Source organism: Epinephelus fuscoguttatus, linkage group LG8 (assembly GCF_011397635.1).
Source record: "Epinephelus fuscoguttatus linkage group LG8, E.fuscoguttatus.final_Chr_v1".
Lineage (NCBI taxonomy): Eukaryota > Metazoa > Chordata > Actinopteri > Perciformes > Serranidae > Epinephelus > Epinephelus fuscoguttatus.
Genome location: NC_064759.1, coordinates 6,428,547 through 6,450,048, shown reverse-complemented (window position 1 = coordinate 6,450,048; position 21,502 = coordinate 6,428,547). Strand labels below are relative to the sequence as shown.

The 21,502-nt window shown below is 42.2% G+C and overlaps 1 protein-coding gene and 2 long non-coding RNA genes across 3 annotated transcripts; all 3 read right to left on the bottom strand.

Moving 5' to 3' along the window:
• Positions 1 to 11: 11 nt before the first annotated feature.
• LOC125892974 (uncharacterized) lies at positions 12 to 4,128 on the bottom strand. Its single transcript, XR_007449818.1, has 3 exons — positions 3,882 to 4,128; positions 3,599 to 3,687; positions 12 to 718 (listed from the first exon to the last, which is right to left on the bottom strand). It is a non-coding gene; the product is annotated as an uncharacterized LOC125892974 (long non-coding RNA).
• A 1,806-nt stretch (positions 4,129 to 5,934) lies between these two features.
• LOC125892975 (uncharacterized) lies at positions 5,935 to 7,951 on the bottom strand. The gene is made up of 3 exons (XR_007449819.1): positions 7,911 to 7,951; positions 7,740 to 7,801; positions 5,935 to 5,974 (listed from the first exon to the last, which is right to left on the bottom strand). It is a non-coding gene; the product is annotated as an uncharacterized LOC125892975 (long non-coding RNA).
• A 3,755-nt stretch (positions 7,952 to 11,706) lies between these two features.
• On the bottom strand, positions 11,707 to 21,501 carry LOC125892968 (secretory phospholipase A2 receptor-like). Its single transcript, XM_049583355.1, has 7 exons — positions 20,983 to 21,501; positions 19,865 to 19,988; positions 16,697 to 16,735; positions 15,690 to 16,061; positions 12,796 to 13,131; positions 12,221 to 12,315; positions 11,707 to 12,133 (listed from the first exon to the last, which is right to left on the bottom strand). The coding sequence occupies exons 3-7, from the start codon at positions 16,731 to 16,733 to the stop codon at positions 12,029 to 12,031; spliced, it is 945 nt and encodes a 314-aa protein (XP_049439312.1). The 5' UTR covers positions 16,734 to 16,735; positions 19,865 to 19,988; positions 20,983 to 21,501; the 3' UTR covers positions 11,707 to 12,028.
• Position 21,502: the final 1 nt, after the last annotated feature.

Sequence of the window (21,502 nt, the reverse complement as noted above, 5' to 3'; positions counted from 1 at the left end):
TATGTGGAGGTGGGTGTAGTTAGTGGTCAGCTGCAGGGGAGAGGTAAGTGTGTGTGTGGTACTACTCACACACACCTGGTACTACTCTCTGTCATAGTGATGCAGCTGCTGCTGGTTTGTTCTGATTACATCTCTCCCTCTTTCATGCAGCAGTGTGCTGGCCCTCAGAGGACTGTGGCCCAGACCAAGGAGAAGGTCACTGAATGATTTTTTGGTTTAAAATCTGAATGGACTGGGAGCCATGTGCTGGAGGAGCTGAGCAGCCATAGACACATGTTGAGGACAGATTCTGTTGTTGTGTGCTGGCTCCGTCATCAATTAAAGTATTGCACATAGACAGAGTGCTGAATCTATGCGTCTGTAGCAAGACAGCTTGCTACAGACGCATAGATATAACAAAGTAGTATAACAAAGTAGTGCAAGGAAGAGACTTTAAAAATGTGTGGTAAGACCAAAACAAAGAGCTAACTTAAAGCATAGTAGAGCTGGTACATTTGGTTCTTAGTAGTTTTTGTCACTGTGAATGAAGCTGTGAGTAAACACATATTTTACATATAGAAATTCTTCAGGTTAGAGTGCAGAGTTAAATCTGCTTCTCTGATTCGTCTCTCCCTCTTCAGCCAGTTCTGTTTGATTCCTTGATAAAAACTCTTCCATCAGGTTGCTTCCTCCATCCTAAAACATTGGTCACACTCGTGTTACTCAGCTCCTGCTTTATCTGAGGAAGAGAAGAGAAAATTTAACTGTGAAACAGTGAACTTGTTAGGAAACAGTACAGAGCTACATAATCATTCATTTAAAGTTGTGTATCTGACCACCTGGAGAACATAAGGCCAATATTCACTATCATTTAGATCTTGCTACGTCCACTAGGGTCCACTGGTTCGATTGGTTTGTTTATTTGTGTGTCAGAAGGATTACAGAAAAACTACCGGCCTATTGTTCATGAAACTTAGTGGAAGGGTGTAGCATGGGCCAAAGAAGAACCTGAATCACATTGCAAGATAAGGCATTTAGACTTGGAGGAATAAGTGCCATACATCTTTAAATCCAGTAGACGGCAGTAGAATTCAGTGGTGACATAAGACAATTGTAGAATTATGGTGACAAGATTTAAATCACCAATCACTGACACACAAAGCCGACAGTTAGCCACCTGTCAAGGTTGGGCCGTCGGTAAGCTTCTGTCGCAGAAAGTACGTTCTGGTTGGCCCAGCTGTAATCTTCTCGGTGTGTTCAAGTGCAACTTTTGTTGGTGGTTTGGTGCGTCTGGATATACAGTAAGCTATTCCAATATGCTGTGTTAACATGGAATGAGGCAAATGGTGGATGGCAAACCAGATATCAGTTTAGTGGATGAGAGCAGGATGATGAATTTAGGTGAGACCAGCAGAGAATGGTAGACAGCACTGCCATCTGAAGTTAGAATATTTTAACTTTTAATATTTTTACTTTTTACTCCGCCATTTGCATTTTATTTAGACTTACAGTTATGCATAATTAAGAGAGGGCCGCTTTGAGTGACAGGCTGTCCGCCAATATATATATATATATATATATATAGTGAACATTGAGTATAAATTGTTACATTGTCTTTTTTTTTAAGGCGCTGGCATGAGACCTGCTTCAGCGTTTCAGTTTTCTCTCTCACTCCTGTGCCGCCCATTTTGTTACCATGGAGCACCACTGCGACTTGCAAATACTATTAATATATGAACTGGAGAGCTGTTAATTTGTTTTCAAGTGAACAAATCCTCACATTTAACAGTGGTAACAATTAAGCTTACTAAGATTAATGACAGTGTGAGCGGACAGAGCGTGTGTTTTTGTACCTGCAGGGCTCCAGAGCTACTGTTTAGTCACGTTTTGCAACCATGGAGCACCAGTACGACTTGCGACATGAACTGAGAGGTGTGAAGCAAGGTTTATGGTTCTGCGCACCTACAACACAGAGGGCTTTGCGGAGGTATTGCATCCCTCTGCGACCAACGCAGAGATGTGACATGCATCTCCAAAAAATCGTAACCACACGTCGAGGCATCGCGGACTCAACGCAGACCGCAAGAGCTATATCATTTCCGGCATTTTGCAAGGTTTCACTTCCTGCTGCAGTACCACAACACCGCCTTGAGCCATTCAACGGGCGTACAGACCATCGGCGCAGTCGCCTCTCTTTTCGTCGTCGTCGTAACATTTGTAATAAGAGCATTTGTTGTTCAATGTCGATCAATTCGATCTCCAGCAACAGTCCTTCTCTCTCAGTCGCCATCTTCACTGTGACTTGAGCAAAGCCGGAAGATAAACAAACAATGAACGAGCAACGACCATAGACGTCACACAGTCTAAGTAGGTATATAAAAGAACACCGCACCCCAAGTGCTTTGGCGGGGAATTGCATAGCGACATAGACCAACAGGACGTAGAACTATGATAGGCACACAGCAACTGCAGAGCAACTGTGTGCACGTTGCGTCGAGTGTACGCAGAAGCATAAAGAAACTTTAAGACTGTTCATAATGAATAAAGCCTCACGTTGAATGGCACCATGGCAACAGTTTAACGTTCTGCTAACTGCTAATCAGAAGCATAAAGTTCACCACAAAACATCAGCACTTCCAGTCCGAGCCGATCGGGGTGCTTCAAATTAAAAGGAACAGTGCTTTGCTTTGATTTATTTGATTATAGCAATACTTTATTTAGCTCTATTTAGCTTAATTGTAACTGTGGTTTATTTAGTAGTTTAGTATTTAAGTAGTATACAGCACTTGAGAGGAGGTTTTATATTGCATATTGCAATGTAGCCAAAATATAATTTGATATTTTTAAGCCATATTTCCCAGCCCTAGTTAGATCCACCTCTCGTTCCTCTGCAGCGCCAGCCTCTTGCCCAAATATGGTCACTTCTGGCTCCAAACAACCAAGATGGCAATGGCGAAAATGCTGAACTCAAAGATTCAAAACAGGAGTCCACACACCAACAGGTGACGTCACAGTAGCTACGTTGATTATTTATAGAGTCTATGGTCAGGATGATTTTAATCTACTTTAAAGGTAGGGTCTGGAGGATTTTCCAGTTGCTGTTTGTAAACACACATTCAAATTTGGCCCCTCCTATCAGGCTCAACTCTCCCGGGTGTACGGAGCCCGGAGGTACGGAAGAAGGCTTCACAGAAGAGGTTCAGGCAAGGCTCGTGCTGGTGCACGCTCGGACACGCTCGGGGCACGGCACCTGCGCTCTCCCATTGGCTGGGGAAATCTCCGCGGAAGCGGTCCAGCTCATAAAAACATCAAAATACAGTTAAAGGGCAGGAGCTCTGCAAACAGAGTCACCACCACATGAGTTGAAGCCCACAGGTGATGATTAAGCAGGATTTCATTTGTATATGTCTATATTTTGTACTACCTTTAACCTCTACTTTAATTTCAAAGGAAACGATCTGTTGTCTTCATCTCGCTTTTTGTTTAAAACCAGGTAGACTACATTTACTACATCAGAAGCGATTCGCATTACTGACATAACGCTGCTGGTGGTTATTTCCACCATCAGTATTAAAATAACTTTTCATCAGCTCTGCATCAGACAGAACATTTCACTCACCTGCTTCAGTATGTCATCTTGCACTGCAGGTTCATTTAGATCCAAGCCTGGTGAGCTGATTCTCACTTTAATGAAGCTCAAAACAGGACCTGGTATGGAAGACACACACACACACACACACACACACACACACACACACACACACACACATATTTCATTATATTCATGAGGACAATCCAAGATAAACAAACTCAGCTGTTGCTCCCAATAGACTGGTGGCTTAACTCAATCAAAGGCTTTAATCAAAACCGAAGAGAAAATGTAAATTAAAAATGCTGCTCACAGTTACAGAGGAACGGATGTGCTTCACCACATGGCAGTTCTCCCCATCTACCAGACTGACTTTTTAATAGAGCAGCACATTTTCCACCACTAAGGGCAGTATACGGTGATTTGCCTGCTTTCCAATATCTAAACGAAGAGTAAGTCCGGTCCGACCACTCCAAGGGGTCTCTGTAGAGGCCAACCCACACCTTCAAGGTACCGCTTACTTCCTGGATGATCTGGTTTTCCACCTCATTCCTCACACTGGCCAGGTCCGTGTGATGAGTCCTGCAGTAGTCTCGAGCATAAATCCAAGTCATCTTTTGTGCAGTGAGAACATACTGTTCACGACCATGTTTCTTTCCTAAAATGAAATTCAGTAAATAAATCAGAAGTAAACAAATAATTGTTGTTTAGTCGCAGGGTGCAAATGAATGACTCACCATCAAAGCAAATTGCATATCGCTTGATGTAACAGACAACTGCATATAATTTCCCCTCTTCATACGCCCCACAGTTGTAGGAACCGATATAGCCCTGAGTGAAATACTCTCGCTCTCCCTCCTTGTAGAAATCTTTGTCCGCCAGAGACCAGTGCCACCTAACGGTCATTCCTGTCTGAAGTCCGATCCACACGGCATCGTCGTATTTGTCCTGGACAGCTTTAAGAGCTGTTTCCATCTCTCCCATGTCGTCTATGGTGGCCAGGTCGAAACTTTTCTCTCTGCAGTAGCTCTGCGCCTCATACCAGGTTTTTGGCGTACTGACTAAGAAGTACTGATGCTGGGGAACACATGAGGACAGAGAAACCCCTGAGGGAGAAAATGGGAATGAGTGAATTATCCATTTGTCAAGCATATGATGGAGTAAAGTTTTTCAGTGAAAAAATACAGCAGTGATCCTCATAGTGACGTCTGTGGCACAAGGCAAAACATTCATTAATTTAAATGATCATGATTCAGGTTAAATAACTTAATAAATAAATATATTTAGTGGTGAGGACTGGAGATTTCAACCAGCTGAAACTTCTCCCGATTAGAATTCCTTCAGTGTTCATTGCTGAGGAGGTTTTTTCTCTGAGCTGAATTATCCACAGAGGTCTCTTCAAGCCCGCTCTCTCTCTGAAGTCAGTGAAATCTGGTGCATGCAGACGTGGAAAGTCCATCACCAAACATGTCAATATGTGATGAAGTCGGAGTGAGAATGTTTTGTCTCTTCCTCTCCAAAACAAACAAACAAAACCAATATCTGGTTTCATGTAGAAAAAATCTGTGTTTTTTTCCTACGCAGAGGGGCGTCTAAATATGGTGGCCAATGTGAAAACGTGAAATGTGAATGGAGCTATCTGGAACTGCTGTTTGATTTGTTTGTTCTGGGCTACTGTAGAAATATGGGGGTGCAACATGGCGATCTCTGGAGATCACAACGTAAGATAACTTAAGCCCTGTTTCCACCAAACACTGTCAGTATGGTACCTTTGGAACCAACAGTAACCCTTCAGACATGGTACCTAGACCCTAGTGTTTCCACCACAAACAGTACTCTTAAATGTGGGCTGGGTTGTTGTCACTCACTGCTCCGTCCAGCACTCACTGTATTTCCTCATTAAGGCCCTGTGAATTGAGATATTTTTTCTCAGACTCCAGCTGCTGTGAGAGGCAGCAACACATCCTTTCATTTTATAGTTACAGTAATAAAACTCCCTACAGTATAAACAGTGGTTACAAAACCAGACACAACTCAGCCCTGAGCAGAGTGACCGTCCTCTACTGACCAATCAGACTGCAGTGTTCACAGCTCCACCTTTTAGTACCAGATCTGTGTGCTAGGTACCCCAACAGAGGGGGGACTAAACATGGGGACGGTATGGAACGGTTCCATTGGTACCATCCACAACTTTTCACAGTGGAAATGGAAAACGTGTACCGAACTGAACTGAACTGAACTGAACCACTTGGCTGAAAATAGGGCTTAACAGTTCTGTCATGTGTTGTCAGTCTCAGCTCATCAGACAAGCTGTGGGATGTGTTGGAAATTAATTTTCCTGACTTGAATAGAAGAAATGACACTGACCTGAAAGAATCAGAAGCAGAGATTTGATCCTTTCCATAGCTTTTTTAAAGAAAAAAAAATGTGGGAGAAAAGAAAGACAATTTACTTCTTTAGTCAATCAATATGGGACTCAATCAAGGACTAAACCTTCTGTTGGTCCCAACTTCTGTCTGGGCCACATGTCCAACTAACTATCAGCAGAAGTTAACGCTGTTTGAGTTTTTCTACAAGCACCCTGAACTGTTTCCTAAAGGTGTACCTCAGAGCAATTGCACAAGCATGCAGTTAAAACCTTAAAACTCGGACGCTGGGATGATGCTGAATATACTTTAAAATAACCTTGCACATTTAAATATCTGTAAGACATACTTTATATTAAAAATGCATCACAAACAGACACCAAGCAGTCAAAAAGAAAGTCCAGAGTGCTCAGAAAGTTCATCTAATCATGTGACGAAAGTGCTCTTTGGTAGGAATATAGACATCAAAAAAAGGAAAATCCAAGGCACTCTTCTTTAAATGTATAGAAAGCCTTTATTCAAAAAATGGCTGTTTCATTTAGAAAAAGTTAAAACATGATGAAAGTGGGTTACAGCCCACGCGTTTCGGCACAAAAGCCTTCCTCAGGGTGTAACCCTCAGCACACGAATACTCCTTACATAGGATGATTGGAAACACCTGAGTAGGTAGGACGACGGTGGAAACATGAGAAATAACAGATCATGACCAGTAGATGGCTCCACCAATTGCTAAACAATTAAATACAGAAATAAAGAAACAGAAAAAAACACTGTATCCGTAATAATACAAAAAAAGTTACAAAAAAGGACTGAAATCAATGTCTTCATTTAGACCTGGATAGATAGTGGCTTTCATTTGGTAAATATAAAAAGTCTCTCTCTGCAAAAGTAATTTGAGTCTGTCACCACCTCTAATGTTTTTTTGAATACTTTCTAGGCCTTCAACCTTAAGTGAGCCCGGATTGCTGTCATGTGCTTCATAAAAGTGCTTAGCCATTAGGTAATCAAAGTTTGCTTTTCTGATAGCATACTTATGCTCAGAGACTCTGTCTTTTAAACGTTGCTTAGTGCGGCCTATATAAAAACAACCACAGGTACAGGACAATCGATAGACCACAAACATAGTATTACAGTTAAAGAATGACTTGATGTCATAAGCCTTGTTAGTGTCTAAGTCACTGAATTGTTTACATTCTTTGATATTGGCACAATGTTTGCACAAGCCACATTTATAAGTACCCTTCACAGGTCGATGAAGCCAAGTTTTTTTTATCTGAAGCAGAGAGATGGCTAGGCACCAGCCTGTCACGTGAAGTGGGGGCCCTTCTAAAACTGATTTGAGGAGGAACAGGAAAAACCTCTCTGAGCAGAGGGTCACTCTTGATTAAATTCCAATTAGAATGCACAATCTTTTTTACAGAGTTTGCAAAAGAACTATACTGTGTGACAAAGTCAATTTGCTCTGGTTTTGAAGATTTTTGTTTATTTGTCATCAAGAGCTCAGATCTAGGTGTAGATTGGGCTTTTTTGTAGGCACTCTGAACAATCTTAGCCTCGTAGTCTCTATTTGCAAATCTGTTTGACATAATTTTTGCCTGATGTTCAAATTCAGAGTCAGTGTCACAGATACGTCGCAATCTGTGTTGAAATTGAAATTATCCAAAAGGTGTGTGGCATCAAGACACCAAGCAGTGTTTTATACATGTAATTGCTCAATATAAAAGAAAGCTTTATGTGGTGAAAACAATGTTTGCAGTTTATGTTCCTGAGTGGAAGTCAGTTTAATAAAGTAAACTTTGATTTACCTGCTGCTTGAGGCAGACGTTCCTCTTTTACTCACATGAAACTGAATGAAGCCTCGACATTCCTTTAAGATTTATGGAAATGCAGGTCACTTATCATGAATGTCGCATGTATAATATTGCGCCTAGAAGCTTTATGGTTTAACCCCAGATATGTGAGGAATATAGACTTACCTCATGTTTGGAGGATCCTCTAAGTGTCCTTTGCTCTCTCTCTCTCTCTCTCAGCTCTCCACTGGTATGGAAATTATTCAAATCTTTCAGGAAGGACATAAATATTTGCTTAGAATTTTGGCTTAATCTAAATGACAGCACTCTTGCCCTTCAAGGGTGTTTTGACTGCACCAATTGGTCAGTGTTGTCTACGGTGGAGTCTAAATAGGTGGAGGAGGACTCGCTGACAGACATATTTCAGACTCAGGACTTGCATTATGCCTGGTACACGCTACACGCTGGTACTCACCAATTATCCCCGGTCGTCTTTCACAGCGTGTGTGATGTCATCGGGTTATTCTTGTCCTATTTTTATTACTTTCACTATTATTTGAGTCACTGTGTCTGTTCATGTGCCAGCCGACATGTTGTTGTAGTCACCTAAAAGCGTCAGCAGATGACAGGAGCTACATTTCTTCCACAGGAAGTTCTGACAAATGTTTCAGAATAAAAGCCTATTTAGAAAATGGAGGGATTCTCTCTGCCGAGGTTATAAGGGGCTTTTAATTTGAAACAAGTGTTGAGTTTGAAATGACGGTGCGATACGTTAACTTTACAAAGACAACGGATAAAAAGTAAATATATAAACACACAGAGGGATTAATAAATAACGGAGCGTCTACAATGTAGTTTGTTTCAAATGAAGCTGGGAGTCTCTGCAGTTGTGGTGAGTAAAAGCCCCGCCGCTATTTGTTAATGTTATTACTTTATGTCCGACCGTGAGGATGTACCATCGTTTGCTAGCTTGATGCTAATGACAGTAACGTTAACTCACACCATCATTTCCCCCTTTTACTCTGTGTGGTAACATCCCTAGAGGAAATATTAAAAACGCTGGGGTGTTGTTGTCATACAGTTGTCTACGGCAGCAGATCATTCTGTGTTTCTACTGGTCAAAGTGACGGCTGTGATGGGAGAATTGGATCTCAGTGAAGGGCAAGTGGTCCATAACTTTAATTTTGGAGACAAATAATGTAGGCTTAGCGCCCTGTGGTCCATTGCCCAATAGGAAATGTAGAATACTCAAAAGTACTTTAAAAGTGCTTGAGTTACTTTTCTCAGGGAGTAACGTTGGAAGTACTTTTAAAGTAATTGAGTTACTTTACTCAGGGAGTAACGCAGTAAAGTAACTGGTTACTTTTTTTAAAAAAGTAATGCAGTAACGTACTTTGATTACTTTTAAGGTAACCCTTACCCAACACTGGTTCTAAATGACTGGTACGAAGTTGCAGGCTATAAACCCTGTGTGGGTGGGAACCCTTGCAGAGTTGTAGGGGTCACGTGAGCTCTTAGTTTCAGAGTTGTTAAGGTCACAATGTGAGTCGTTAGGGTCGGGTGGGACCAGGGGTGAATGGGTGTGAAGTTGTCTGGGGAGGGATCCCAACACTGCATAGCCTGCAACTTCGTACCAGTCATTTAGAACTGAAGAAGCTTCTTGGATCAGAGGCGAAACGTCTTCAAGAAACGCAAGCAAGTCCAGTTGCCTACGATATAGCACTTACGATTACCATGACCTGGATGACTGAGAATCTTCACCGACTCGCTTTGACTTCTTTAGCTATGAAGTCCTTCGAGAAGCTTGTCAGGAAAGAAGTTTTAAAACAGGTGGAGGATCAACTCGATCCTTTTCAGTTTGCATACAGGCCTGGTAGAGGTGTGGAGGACGCTGTGGTCACCCTGTTACACTATCTGTATCGGCATTTTGTGGGCTCCATGACTCATGCCAGACTCTTATTTATTGATTTCTCCTCAGCATTTAACACCATCCAGCCATCCCTGCTTGCAGAGAGGCTCATCTGCCATTTTAAACTTGATCTAACCTGGTTGGTTGGATAATGGACTTTTTAACCCAACGGTGTTATCTCCAACCGGCTCTACTCTTCTACCGGTTCCCCCCAAGGTTGCTGTCTCTCCCCTCTTCTTTACATCATGTACACCAATGAGTGCAGAAGCAATTATAGGAACAGACACATCTTAAAGTTTGCTGATGATTCTGTTACTGCTAGCCTTCTTGAAAGAGAGGAACAGGATCATGGGCCAGTTGTGGATGTTTTTGTGGTTTGGTGTGACGAGTCTTTCCTCCATTTATATTTGTCCAAAAGAAAAAACATGGTAATTGACTTTAGGAAGTCGCCACCAAGCCCTCTGCCAACTGTTGTAAAAGGTGTTGATATTGGTGTAGTTGAGACATATAAATATCTGGGTGTTGTTCTTGACCACAAATTGACTTTTGAATCCCATGCTGATTTTACCTCTAAAAAAGTCCAACAGACACTTTATTTCTTGAGGAAAATGAGCTCCTTTAATGCGTCCTGAGATGATGACGCTCTTTTACAGGAGTTTCACTGATTCTGTTTTAACTTTCTGTATCATTGCTTGGTTTGGAAACATTAATCTGTCTTGTCGAAATCGACTCTAATGTCTCAAAACGAAAATCTCAGGGAGGAGTCAGGACAAGCTTTTGGCCATTTATAACAGGCAGGTACTTAGGAGGGCTAACGCTATACTGGCCTGTCAGGACCACCCAGTTCAAGGGGAGTTTAAGCTATTGCCCTCAGGTCGCCGTTTCAGGGCACCTGTTTGGAAAAGAATTCATACGTCTTTCATTCCAAGTACTATAAATCTGCTCAATAGCAGCTAGCACCTTGTCTGTAGTCCTGCACTATCACAGCACATTTTGCACACCTGTACTCAGGCATTCTTGTACTTGATATGAAATTTCCATTCCCTTGAACTAGAATGTTGTTTTTTTATTTCATGATTTGTATTTATTGTTGTTGCTGTTGTTGATGATGTGGCCCCTTTGTATTGTCTTTTTTATGTAAACTCTTGCTGCACAACAAATTTCCCCGAGGGGACAATAAAGAAACCTAAGCTAACCTAACCTAACTGGACTTCACTGCATCACAGGAAGTCTGCAAGGTTTGTCCGCATCCACAATTCATCAAGTCTGCCAGGAACATGGTGTGGTCTTCTTCTCCAGATTTCACTCTGAATATGGATAATGTATAATAATAACACATAGTTTTTAAGGCATAATATTTATTTTTAAAGGCATACATTTTTAATTTTTTGATGTGTAAGTTTAGGTCAATTCAATTTCATTTATATAAAAGTTAATTGACCTTCCTGGAAATCTATACAGCATACAACACCCTCTCATTAAAAAAAGAAAAGGAAGAAACCTTAGGAGGAGCAACAGAGGAAAGGCACAAAGAACATTATGTTGGGTTTCTGTTGCATAAATTTCCAATGTTAGTGCTGTTGGGACCAGCCCAGACCAGTTCTGCAAACCACAAATACGATAAATTTGTAGGTTTCATACGTATCATGTCAATGTTTCTGAAGTGACGTTGCAAAAAAGCATTGGTTTTTATGGCGACCAGTTTTTCTGCTGGGATAGTGCCATGAAAAGCGATTGATTTTTACTGAGAGGACACACCTGCCAAGCTGCAGACCAACAAGCAGGTTGTGCATGCACAAACAGGACCTATATATGGATTAATTGAAGAGATGCACATTGAGGGTGCAAAAAGTGATTGATTTTTACAAAGAGAACACACTGGGAATAGTGCCACAAAAAGTGTTTTACTGAAACATTGCTGCGTTGTTTGCCGGGACAGTGCCATGAAAACTGGGTATTTCAAGCCTAAACATGATCTTTTACGCCTAAACCTAACCACACGTTGTTGAAACACAAAGTTTGAATGTATCTGCTTAATTATAATATGTGAATATAATGTATCTGTGTCCATATTGGTTTATTCTCATCACTTTTACTAGGCTACTAGGTAAAAACAGCTAGCTCCATGTGGATCTTTTAGTGTGATTGTGCTATTACATATATGATTTTAACTTGATTATGTCAGTTTTTCTATTTGTTGCACATCACATTAAAATCTGTAAATGTTTTGTACATAGAGTACATGTTCACATTGCACACACTATATATGTATATACTATTACATTAGTCTTCAGGTAGTGCCATGAGTTTCATCCACACTCATTCTTTAAATTTGTTATTAAGTATGTACACTGGACCCTTGAAAGTCAGAGTTGCTGTTTGTGTTCTTCTCTCTTCAGCCATTTCGGTGAGTCTCTTTGATAAAGACTTTCCCATCAGGCTGTTTTCTCCACTGGAGTTGAAAAGTACCATTTATACTTTTACTCAGCTTCTGCCTCATCTGGGAAACAAAAACCTTATATTACACTAAATAGTACCGAGTTAACTTCTATTGTATATATTTAAACAAACTGTATGTAAGACTCACCTGCTCCAAGATGTCACCTGGCACTGCAGGGTCATAGAGGTCCAACACTGAGTCCTGTAGGCTTATCTTCACTTTAATGAGCCTCACAGTGTGGCCTTGACATGGAAAACACACACACAAAGAATTCTGTTAGTTTGTATTTTTATGTTTATATGTTATATTTATTTGTTCACTTAGCACATTTGCATCATGAAAATAACCAGGGCTCTACCAGATAACCAAATAGTTTGAAGCTTCAAAGCCTCGTTCACCACGCTGACGTTTAAATTGTAAATCAACATTCAAATGCTGAACAGCTTTTATTGTTTTTTTTTTTTTTGTTCCATGTGTGCATTCATTCTTCTTAAACAACCTCCACACAGAAGGGCTCCCCCACCCTGGGTTCGAACCAGGAACCCTCTTCCTGTGCTAACCGGCACGGTTAGCAGCACCAGCTTTATTCAAACCTGAACAGAAGCTTCAAATGTAAAGTAAAATGACTTTCAGTACAGCCCTAAAATACCAAACACGATAAGGTATTTGAAAAGTTGTTTGTCAAAACAGCAGGAACACTCTACATGAAAACCTTTACTCACTACAGGAACAGAGGAACGGGTGTCTTTTTCCACATGGCAGCTCTCCCCACCGACCGGAGTCACTCTTCAACATAGCGCCACAGCTCCCGGGAGAAACAGTATATACAGCTCGGCGTGCGTTCCAGTATCTCAATGAGGAGTAGCTCTGGTCTGACCACTGCCAGCGGTCTCTGTAGAGGCCAACCCACACCTGCAGGGTACCAGCTAAGTCGTGGATTTTCTGATACTCATTGTCATTCCTCAAACTGGCCAGGTCTGTGTAGTGAGTCCTGCAGTGGTCTCGAGCAACCATCCAATTCATGTTTGTAGGAGTGAGAACATACTGATCTTTTTTTCCTAAAAGAAGAAATGACAGTGTTATTGTTTTATCCATCTTGGAGCCACCAATGCTGAATGAAATACAGCAAGTATGACAGCGACCATCACTGTGACTGCTGTGCACAACTTGGTTGAAGAAATTGTTAAGTCTGAATCCTGACACTTTGTTTTGATATTTTTAGTCGTGCTAGCTGCAGGGTTTTACGGATGGTAATTTACACTCAATTAGAACAAGATCAAAAATTAGGCATTTAAACAGTCAAAAGGGCGGCGGAGTGTCCAAGTTTAAGGTCTTTTGCAGATTATTCCATGTATAAGGTGCACTGTAAAACATACCATCCACCCATCCATTTTATCCCACTTATCCAGGGCCGGGTCACAGGGGCAGCAGGCCGAGGAAAGCATCCCAGACGTCCCTCTCCCCAGCAACACTTTCCAGCTCCTCCTGGGGCACCCTGAGGCGTTCCAAGGCCAGATGAGATATGTAATCCCTCCAGCGTTTTCTGGGTCTGCCCAGGGGCCTCCTACCAGTGGGACGTGCCCGGGAGGCGCCCCAGAGGCATCCTGGTCAGATGCCCGAACCACCTCAATTGAGCCTTTTCGACGCGAAGGAGCAGCGGCTCTACTCCGAGCTCCCTCCGGATGTCCAAGTTCCTCACCCTATCGCTAAAGCTGAGCCCAGCCACCCCACGGAGGAAACTCATTTCTGCTGCTTGTATCCGCGATCGCATTCTTTCACACATTCTTCCTAGTTCAAATGAGATTAACTGTGCGTTCCCACTAAAAGATTCATGAGCGTCATAAGCAGCCAGCAGCCATTCATTTTCAATGAACACTCGCGACGAAGAGCGTCACTCGCGTCGGCTGCAGTGAGCGACTGCGAGCAGTGCGATGCCAGTGACCTGAGCGTCAAGCTGAAGTTGAGAGAAGCTAGACTTTATGCGGCCGCCGCCGAAGCAGCAGCGAGCAGCAGCCAGTTGCAGACCGTGAATATTCTCAAGGCGGGACAGTGAAAGAAAGAAAGAAAGAAAGAAAGAAAGAAAGAGATCTTCTGCAGAGCAGCTTGAAAGCCCCGCCTCTTGGCAGCCTTCTGCAAGCCCTGCCAGAGCTGCCAGGCAGCGCGATGCCAGCAACCTGAGTGACTGCTGGCGATTTTGAATCTTTTGGTGTGAATGCACAGTAAGGGAGTGTGAAGCAACAACTTTGTCTATGAACAAGTACCAAGATTATGAATATTTTAACAATTATCATCTGAGGTGCCATGAAATCTTGTGTATTCATGACATTCATGATCACCAGAGGGCTCAGTGAATGATTTTGATGATTAATTTGGTGCCATCTTGAGGTTCACATTTGTGATTTTAAGCATGGGTGCAGATCCCAGGGGGGATGGGGGGGCATGCCCCCCCCCCAATTTCTGAAAAACACAAATTCCCCCCCCCCCCCAAGTTCTAAATAGCCTAAATGATTGAAATTGAACAAATGTATACAGTAGTCCTATATACTGGGAGAAAGGGAAGATGATGAGGAGAAATGGGAATCTGTGAGAGGCAAGAGATGAGAATGTGAGTGGACATAACATGCCTGAGACCCTGAAACTAGAAGTAGCATTAACTAACAGCGAAGCAGTGAAAAGGAGGGTGATGAATGACTTGGTGATGGTGATGAGCCTCTATGAAATCGTGAAATATGCTGGCAATCTCAAGCGCTCTGTGGGCATGATTTGCGCGTGTGCAATTAAAAAAAATCACAACTGATTGTGTCCCCCCCAAACTTGTCATCAGATCTGCACCCATGATTTTAAGTGAAATGTCTAAACAACTTTTGGGTGAGTTGCTACGAAATGTGCAACCCTGTTTTCTGGAAATTACGTTTGTTTTATTACTAAATTGCATTCATAATGACATTGTGGTGACAGTGTCGCTGCCTGGGCTGCGTTCAGAGACGTTTCTCTGAGTTAATGAAATAATGCACTGTGCTGAGTTCAAGGTTGTCACAGTACTGTAGATGGTGGTCATACAAAGTGCAGTCCAGTGACACAAGAACCCCGGGATCACATTCAGACTTAAAAGCAGCCAAAATGGGGGGCCTGGGCTCAGTCTTAGTGATAGGGTGAGGAGTACAGGCATCTGGAGGGAGCTCGGAGTACAGCCGCTGCTCCTTCACATCGAAAGGGTTCAACTGAGGAAGTTCCAGCATCTGATCAGGATGCCCTCTGAGCACCTTCTGTTAGAGGTGTTCCGGGTACATCCAGTTGGTAGGAGGCCATGGGGCAGACCCAGAATACACTGGAGGCATAACGTTTCTTATCTGGCCTGGAAACGCTTTGGGGTCCCCCAGGAGAATCTGGAATGGGATTCTGCTGCCCCCGTGATCCGGCCCCGGATAAGCAGATGAAAATAGATGTAAATATATATCATTTATGATCAAATACCCACAAACGTAATAACATTCTCATCAGCCACCTCTGTACTTTGTGATCAGTGCTTAACGGCAAATGCAAAAAGCATGTGCGTATATTTGTGTGTGTGTGTGTGTGTGTGTTTCTGACATCAGAGTGCAAGTGACTTACTCACCATCAAAGCAAACTGAACGGCGAAGGTTTGGGCAGCCAATTGAATACAGTTTTCCATTTTTGTAAGTCACACAGTTGTCCTGTGTTTCTTTGCCCCAAATGAAATACTCTCGCTCTCCTTCGTTGTAGAAATCTTTGTCCGCCAAAGACCAGTGCCACCTCTTAGTCTCCTGTTGATGAAGTCCTATCCACACGGCATCATCGTATTTGTCCTCAACAGCTTTAAGGGCTGTTTCCATCTCTCCCATGTCATGTATGGTGGCCAGGTCAAAACAATGCTCTCTGCAGTAGCTCTGTGCCTCATTCCAGGTTTTTGGCTTTCTGACGAAGAAGTATTGATGCTGGGACACACATGAGGACAGAGAACACAGCCCTGTGGGAGTACAGTCATGGAGACACTACTTGTCAGCTGATAAGTAGTCTATGCGCCGTGATGAAAACCTTAAATTTCAGGGTGCTTTTCAGTTAAATAAAGATACACAGCCAGCGGGAGGGAAGAAATTATGACAAAAACACTGATAGAAATCCAAAACATGGCAAGTATGAGGGAAACAGTAGGAATTGTGACGTGAACTTATTCTGCTGTTCTCTCAGATTAATATAACGTAATGTAAATCACTAACAGTTGTAGAAACGCCTCCTTCCATCTACTGGAAAGAGATAGCCGAGGAGCGTTGGAAGGAGTTGCACAATGTTCTAAAGGAGAACGAGAAGTTACACAAAGACATCGAGGGCAAAGATGAACAGATAAATGAAGAGCTGCAGGAACTGACACAACAGAACACGTACAGTAAATGGCTGATATGATTGAGAGGCTGACTGCGAAGAGCCCAGACAATCTGGAAGAACTAAGAGAGGTTGCTTTTGATGTGGATGAGGAAGATGAACGCAATGTGGAACAGGATAAGGAAATGATTGTGATGACAGTAAAGTGGCCGGTCAGAGTGAGGAAGAAGACTCTAATTGCAGTCAGAGTGATCCAGAGGATGAAGAGAGACTAACACTGACCTGAAAGAAGTAGAATAAGATGTATGATCCCGTCCATATCTGTGATGATGGAGGAAAAAAGAGGATTTTCATTGTTATACTCCAAAAATCTGTAACAATTCTTTAAGTGTTCTCAGTAAGATCCTAAAAAAATAACTCATACAGAGGGAGAAAACTGCTGTTATTATGTCTCTGCACCGACAATAGTCGTGGCCGGAAGCATTATGTTTTCAAGCTGTACGTCCCAATCTTGTGACCATGATATCTCCGACACATTCTCACTCTGACCTTGTCACATATTGACGTTTTGGTCATGGACTTACCCTGGGATAGAGAAGACAGAAGATACCCTGATACCCTGGGTGCGTTGGTTGTTGATGTTCTGGGACGCCATGTCATGTTCTCTTCTTTCAAAATACACTTCTGTTTTCACTGGAAATGTAATGTTTATGTACATTTCAAAATAAACGCACTATGTCGGTACAACACCTCGAATTGACGTTTTTCTTTCCTCCAACAACTAACGCACATGGTTAGATTTAGGAAAAAAGAACAGGGTTTGGCTTTAGAATCTTATAGAATGCGAACACCGCTCTCTTGGGTGAAAGTCCGTGTTTGATGGACCCATCCGTACTACTCGGACTTTAGCCGCCTTAACTTTCGTCTTTGTGCTGCCACGTTTCCCCCTGACACCACTGGGCACCATTGGACTATTACGGCAACCAGATGCGTATCATGCCGACCTTAAAGGGAAATTTCGGTTTATTTCAACCTGTCTCCTATCGTCCTAAATTTGTTTCAAGTGACTAGTGACATAAAAATAATAGTTAGCATGTTAGCTGTTAGCCTAGATACAGCCGGGGCGCATAGTAGCGTCAGACCTGTTAAAACGTAAGTGAACGGGCAACCTTCAAGTGCAAAGTTAGTCCACTAAACAAGCTGTTTTTCCATAAAGACCACCTCATATCGTTAGGATAAATGTCAGAGAACATATAGAAAATGACATGTAAACGTGTTGTCTTACCTTACCGCTGTGCTGCCATGTTTGTTTACCATTTAGCTCTGCTTTCCAAAGCGCGGCCGAAATATATCTGGTGAGCTCTAGATAAAGCCCAGCTGGATACTACTCCAGGTGGAGGTGTCTCGTCCTCGGTCACATCCAGACCTTGAAAATAAGGCTGCAACCGGTCCCATTCCTTGCAACAGAGGTATTCCTCTTCTGTGGGCACTGGGGCACAGCATTCACAGGTACACCACCAATCTCCAGAGCTACGCAGCCTTGCAGCAGCCATTCCTCCTCTCTCGTCCTCTACCTGTTGCGCCTCTCTCTCTCTCCTCCTCTGTTCTTCAATTTCACGAAGCTCTTCGTCAGTGTATTCTGGCTCAAATAAATAATTCTTTTATTATTCTATAAATCTTTCATAAAATAAATGAATGAACTTTTCAGGCTACTGTCTGGTTCTGCCTTCCAGCTGTTGCTGCTTGTTCAGGCACGCTATGAGATCGCTGCTTGTCCTCGCGATACTTCGGCTAGTCACTTGAAACAAATTTAGGACGATAGGAGATGGGTTGAAATAAACCGAAATTTCCCTTTAATGGATGCCTTTTTTCGTTGGTGTCTGACGCCGCAAGTCACTAGCCTGGTGTTGCCAGACCCAATTCGCAAAACGCGAATGGGTCTGGACACGGAGTGTACATTTCCTCTGTTCCCAAGGGGCGGTATCAACGGCTGTCACTCAAAGTTCCCCTTCACACAATTGGAAAGGTGGAAAACCAATCAGAGTAAACGAAACGTGTGATGTAGGCTAGCACATTGCCACTGTAAACAGACCAGCAAGCTGCAGCGGAGATGAGCTGTGATGATGTCTGGGAAAGAGTGTTGCCTTCTTTGCAGATTTCCTCCTCACTGTGGACTCCGAGTTGCGTGGCTGTGATTCCCAGCTTGGTCACCTCCCTCACCTGCTCCTCCATGAGAGCAACTAGCGGAGAAACAACAGAGCTACTGGGTTTTCACTGAGTCCCATCTTAATCCCGATCAGTGGAGCCAGTTGGTAAATTAAACTTTTACCAAACCCCATAGGAGGGACGGCAAACACATCCTGTTTTTCAATAAAAGCTTTCAGTGCAGCTGTTTGCTTTGCTTTTAAAGAAAATGTACATTCCAGTTCGTTCAACACATTTATCATCACAGTTTCAAAATCAGTAGCCATGTTGGTTTTTTACGAAATGTATTCACTCTGCTCCTTGTCCCTCCTATTCTGATGACGTGATTTCAAATAACCTTCGCCTAAATAATAAATGGTTGTGATTGGCCTGGTGAGCCAAAACCGATGCCAGAAATCGTGTTTATGATTCTATGGCCAGACTGATCTGCGGAGCGAAATAGAATGTGAGCTCGCAAGATCAGGATGGTTTCACCAGGCTAGCAAGTCACTGCCCAAGCACTGGGCTTGACAGACTTCGGAGTGAGACCATGCTCATATCTCAAGAATGTCTTGAGGGGATTTCTTCAAATTTGGCACAAACGTGCACTTGGACTCAACGATGAACTCATTAGATTTTGGTGGTCATAGGTCAGAGGTCAAGGTCACTGTGACCACGCCTGTCGCATTCTTGTGAAGGTGATATCTCAAGAACACCTTGAGGGAATTCTAGTTTTTAAATAGTCAGTCCTAATTTTTACTGTTTTTTCTTAAATGAGTTGAGCCCCAAACTTTTCCCCGACACAAAAACAATATTTTCTGTTAACATCTTAATCGACCCACTGTCTGAAATACCCTTAATATTGTCTGTGTCAGTCACCCCGGTTCCCTCACCAAAAAGCCTATGGGATTTTTCCACTGGAATGGATTTTGGATTATTGCAGAAAATAATCCCTGTGGCAAGCAAACCTTTATGATACTTTGTTCAGGAGGATAAAAAACACTTTCCATAAGTAACAAGCTAATGTGAGGCTTCAAACAAACTACATTACAGTTGCATGACTTTAAGAGTTTTTAAATCACCATTAATATTGTCTGTGTCAACACAAAGCAACTGTAAAATATTTTTTGAAGGAAAAATAATGAACAAAATTAAAGATTTTAAAAAAGTGATAACATGAATTAATGTTTCACTCACATTAAAAAACAGACTAGAAGAGAAGAGAATCTTGGGATTGGATTATATGCTGGCAGAGAGCAGATTTACCTAATGTCCGATGAGTTTTCGTCTGTCCGTGGATTATTTTCGTCGATGTATTTATCTCCTAATGGTCTTGATTCACTTCTCCAAGTTGAGTTGCACAAAAGAAAACTGGCCCTTGAAGAACTCACTAGAAGAAGAACAAAAAAATATTGAAGTATCTTTTTTACTCCTCTCTTCTGTTCCTGAATGTCTTTCCTTTTTGCTCTCACAGCACACTCTGACTGACTTCCTCCACTTATCACAGTTTAAAAGACTTGATTCATTCCCATCACTTCAGAGCGATCACAGGGCGTTGTTTTGGGATTGGCTACAAACTTAACTTGAATAAGAATCTTTTTGGTAATTCGTGCAAATTTTTCCTCCCCAGCATGTAAAAGACACGCAGTCTCTTGATCGAAGCAAATGCAAACTTTACTTTAATCCATTTGAAATGCAAACTAAAGATACTTAATGCTTTAACATGAACTCGTTCTTATGCTCATGCTCAGAGACACTGCAAACTGCACTGAGCCTCCCTGAATGACTGTCAGAAAATGTGCAGTGCTGTGAAAAAGTATTTGTCCTGTCCTGATTTCTTATATTTTTGCATATTTGTCACACTTAAATGTTTCAGATCATCAAACACATTTTAATATTAGATAATGGGAGTAAATACAAAATGCAGTTTTTAAATGATGGTTTCATTTATTAAGGGAAAAAGCTATCCAAACCTACCTGGCCCTATGTGAAAAAGTAATTGATGATTTTTTTCTGGCAGAAACATTTGTTGTACATGATGTACATGATAAAATCCAACAATAGTTTCTGTTTTTACGGTTTCTGACTGTGATTAATGGTGAAAATTTGTTGAGTTTTAATGAAAATATGCCTCCCAAATTTGGCAAGTGTCATGATCCTGGGTTTTTGTTTATATTCTGTTATCCTACGGACTTTGCTTTAGAGTTTTCGGTTTGTTTTTCCTTGTTTTAGGTTATTCATGTTTCATGTTTAATCTGTTTCCTGTTTTATGTTGTAGGCCTGGCTTTACTGTTTTCTGTCACACCTGTCTTCATCAGTGTCGTTAGTCCGTACCTGTTCCCAGAGTCCCCACCACACCCTTGTTGTAGGCCGTCCCCATTTACCTCCTTTTGCTGGTGTTGTCCTCCTCTAGCTGTGTCTCGTTCTTGTGATCAGTTTTCTGTGTATATAAACCTGTGTTTCCCTTTGTTCCTTGCAAGTTGGTCTGCGTTCAATCCTGTAGTCTTCCCTGTGGTCATCCCTGTGTTCTTCCCCGTGTTCTTGGTGTCACTCCCTGCTCCGTTTTCTGCATTCATCCTATTATACCAGCTGGTTTCCAGCTAGTTTTGGTTCTTCTGTCATTTGGACTCTCTGTTCCCTGTCTCTTCTGGATCAAACCAGCAGACTGTACTACAATAACTCACTTTCAGAAGTTTTTAGTCCAGCATGCACCTGTCCCTCTCCCCTCACACAGTGCCTGAGCCCTGCAGGTCTCCATTTGTTAAACAAAAATATTATAAACCGAACATCAATGGGGATAGATGTTGCAGTTGAGGCTCTCCAGTCCAGCAGGGGGCAGTGGTGTTTATTCACCTTACTTTATTTCATGTCTGTAGCTTTAAAACCAAACATGTCTCTGCACTG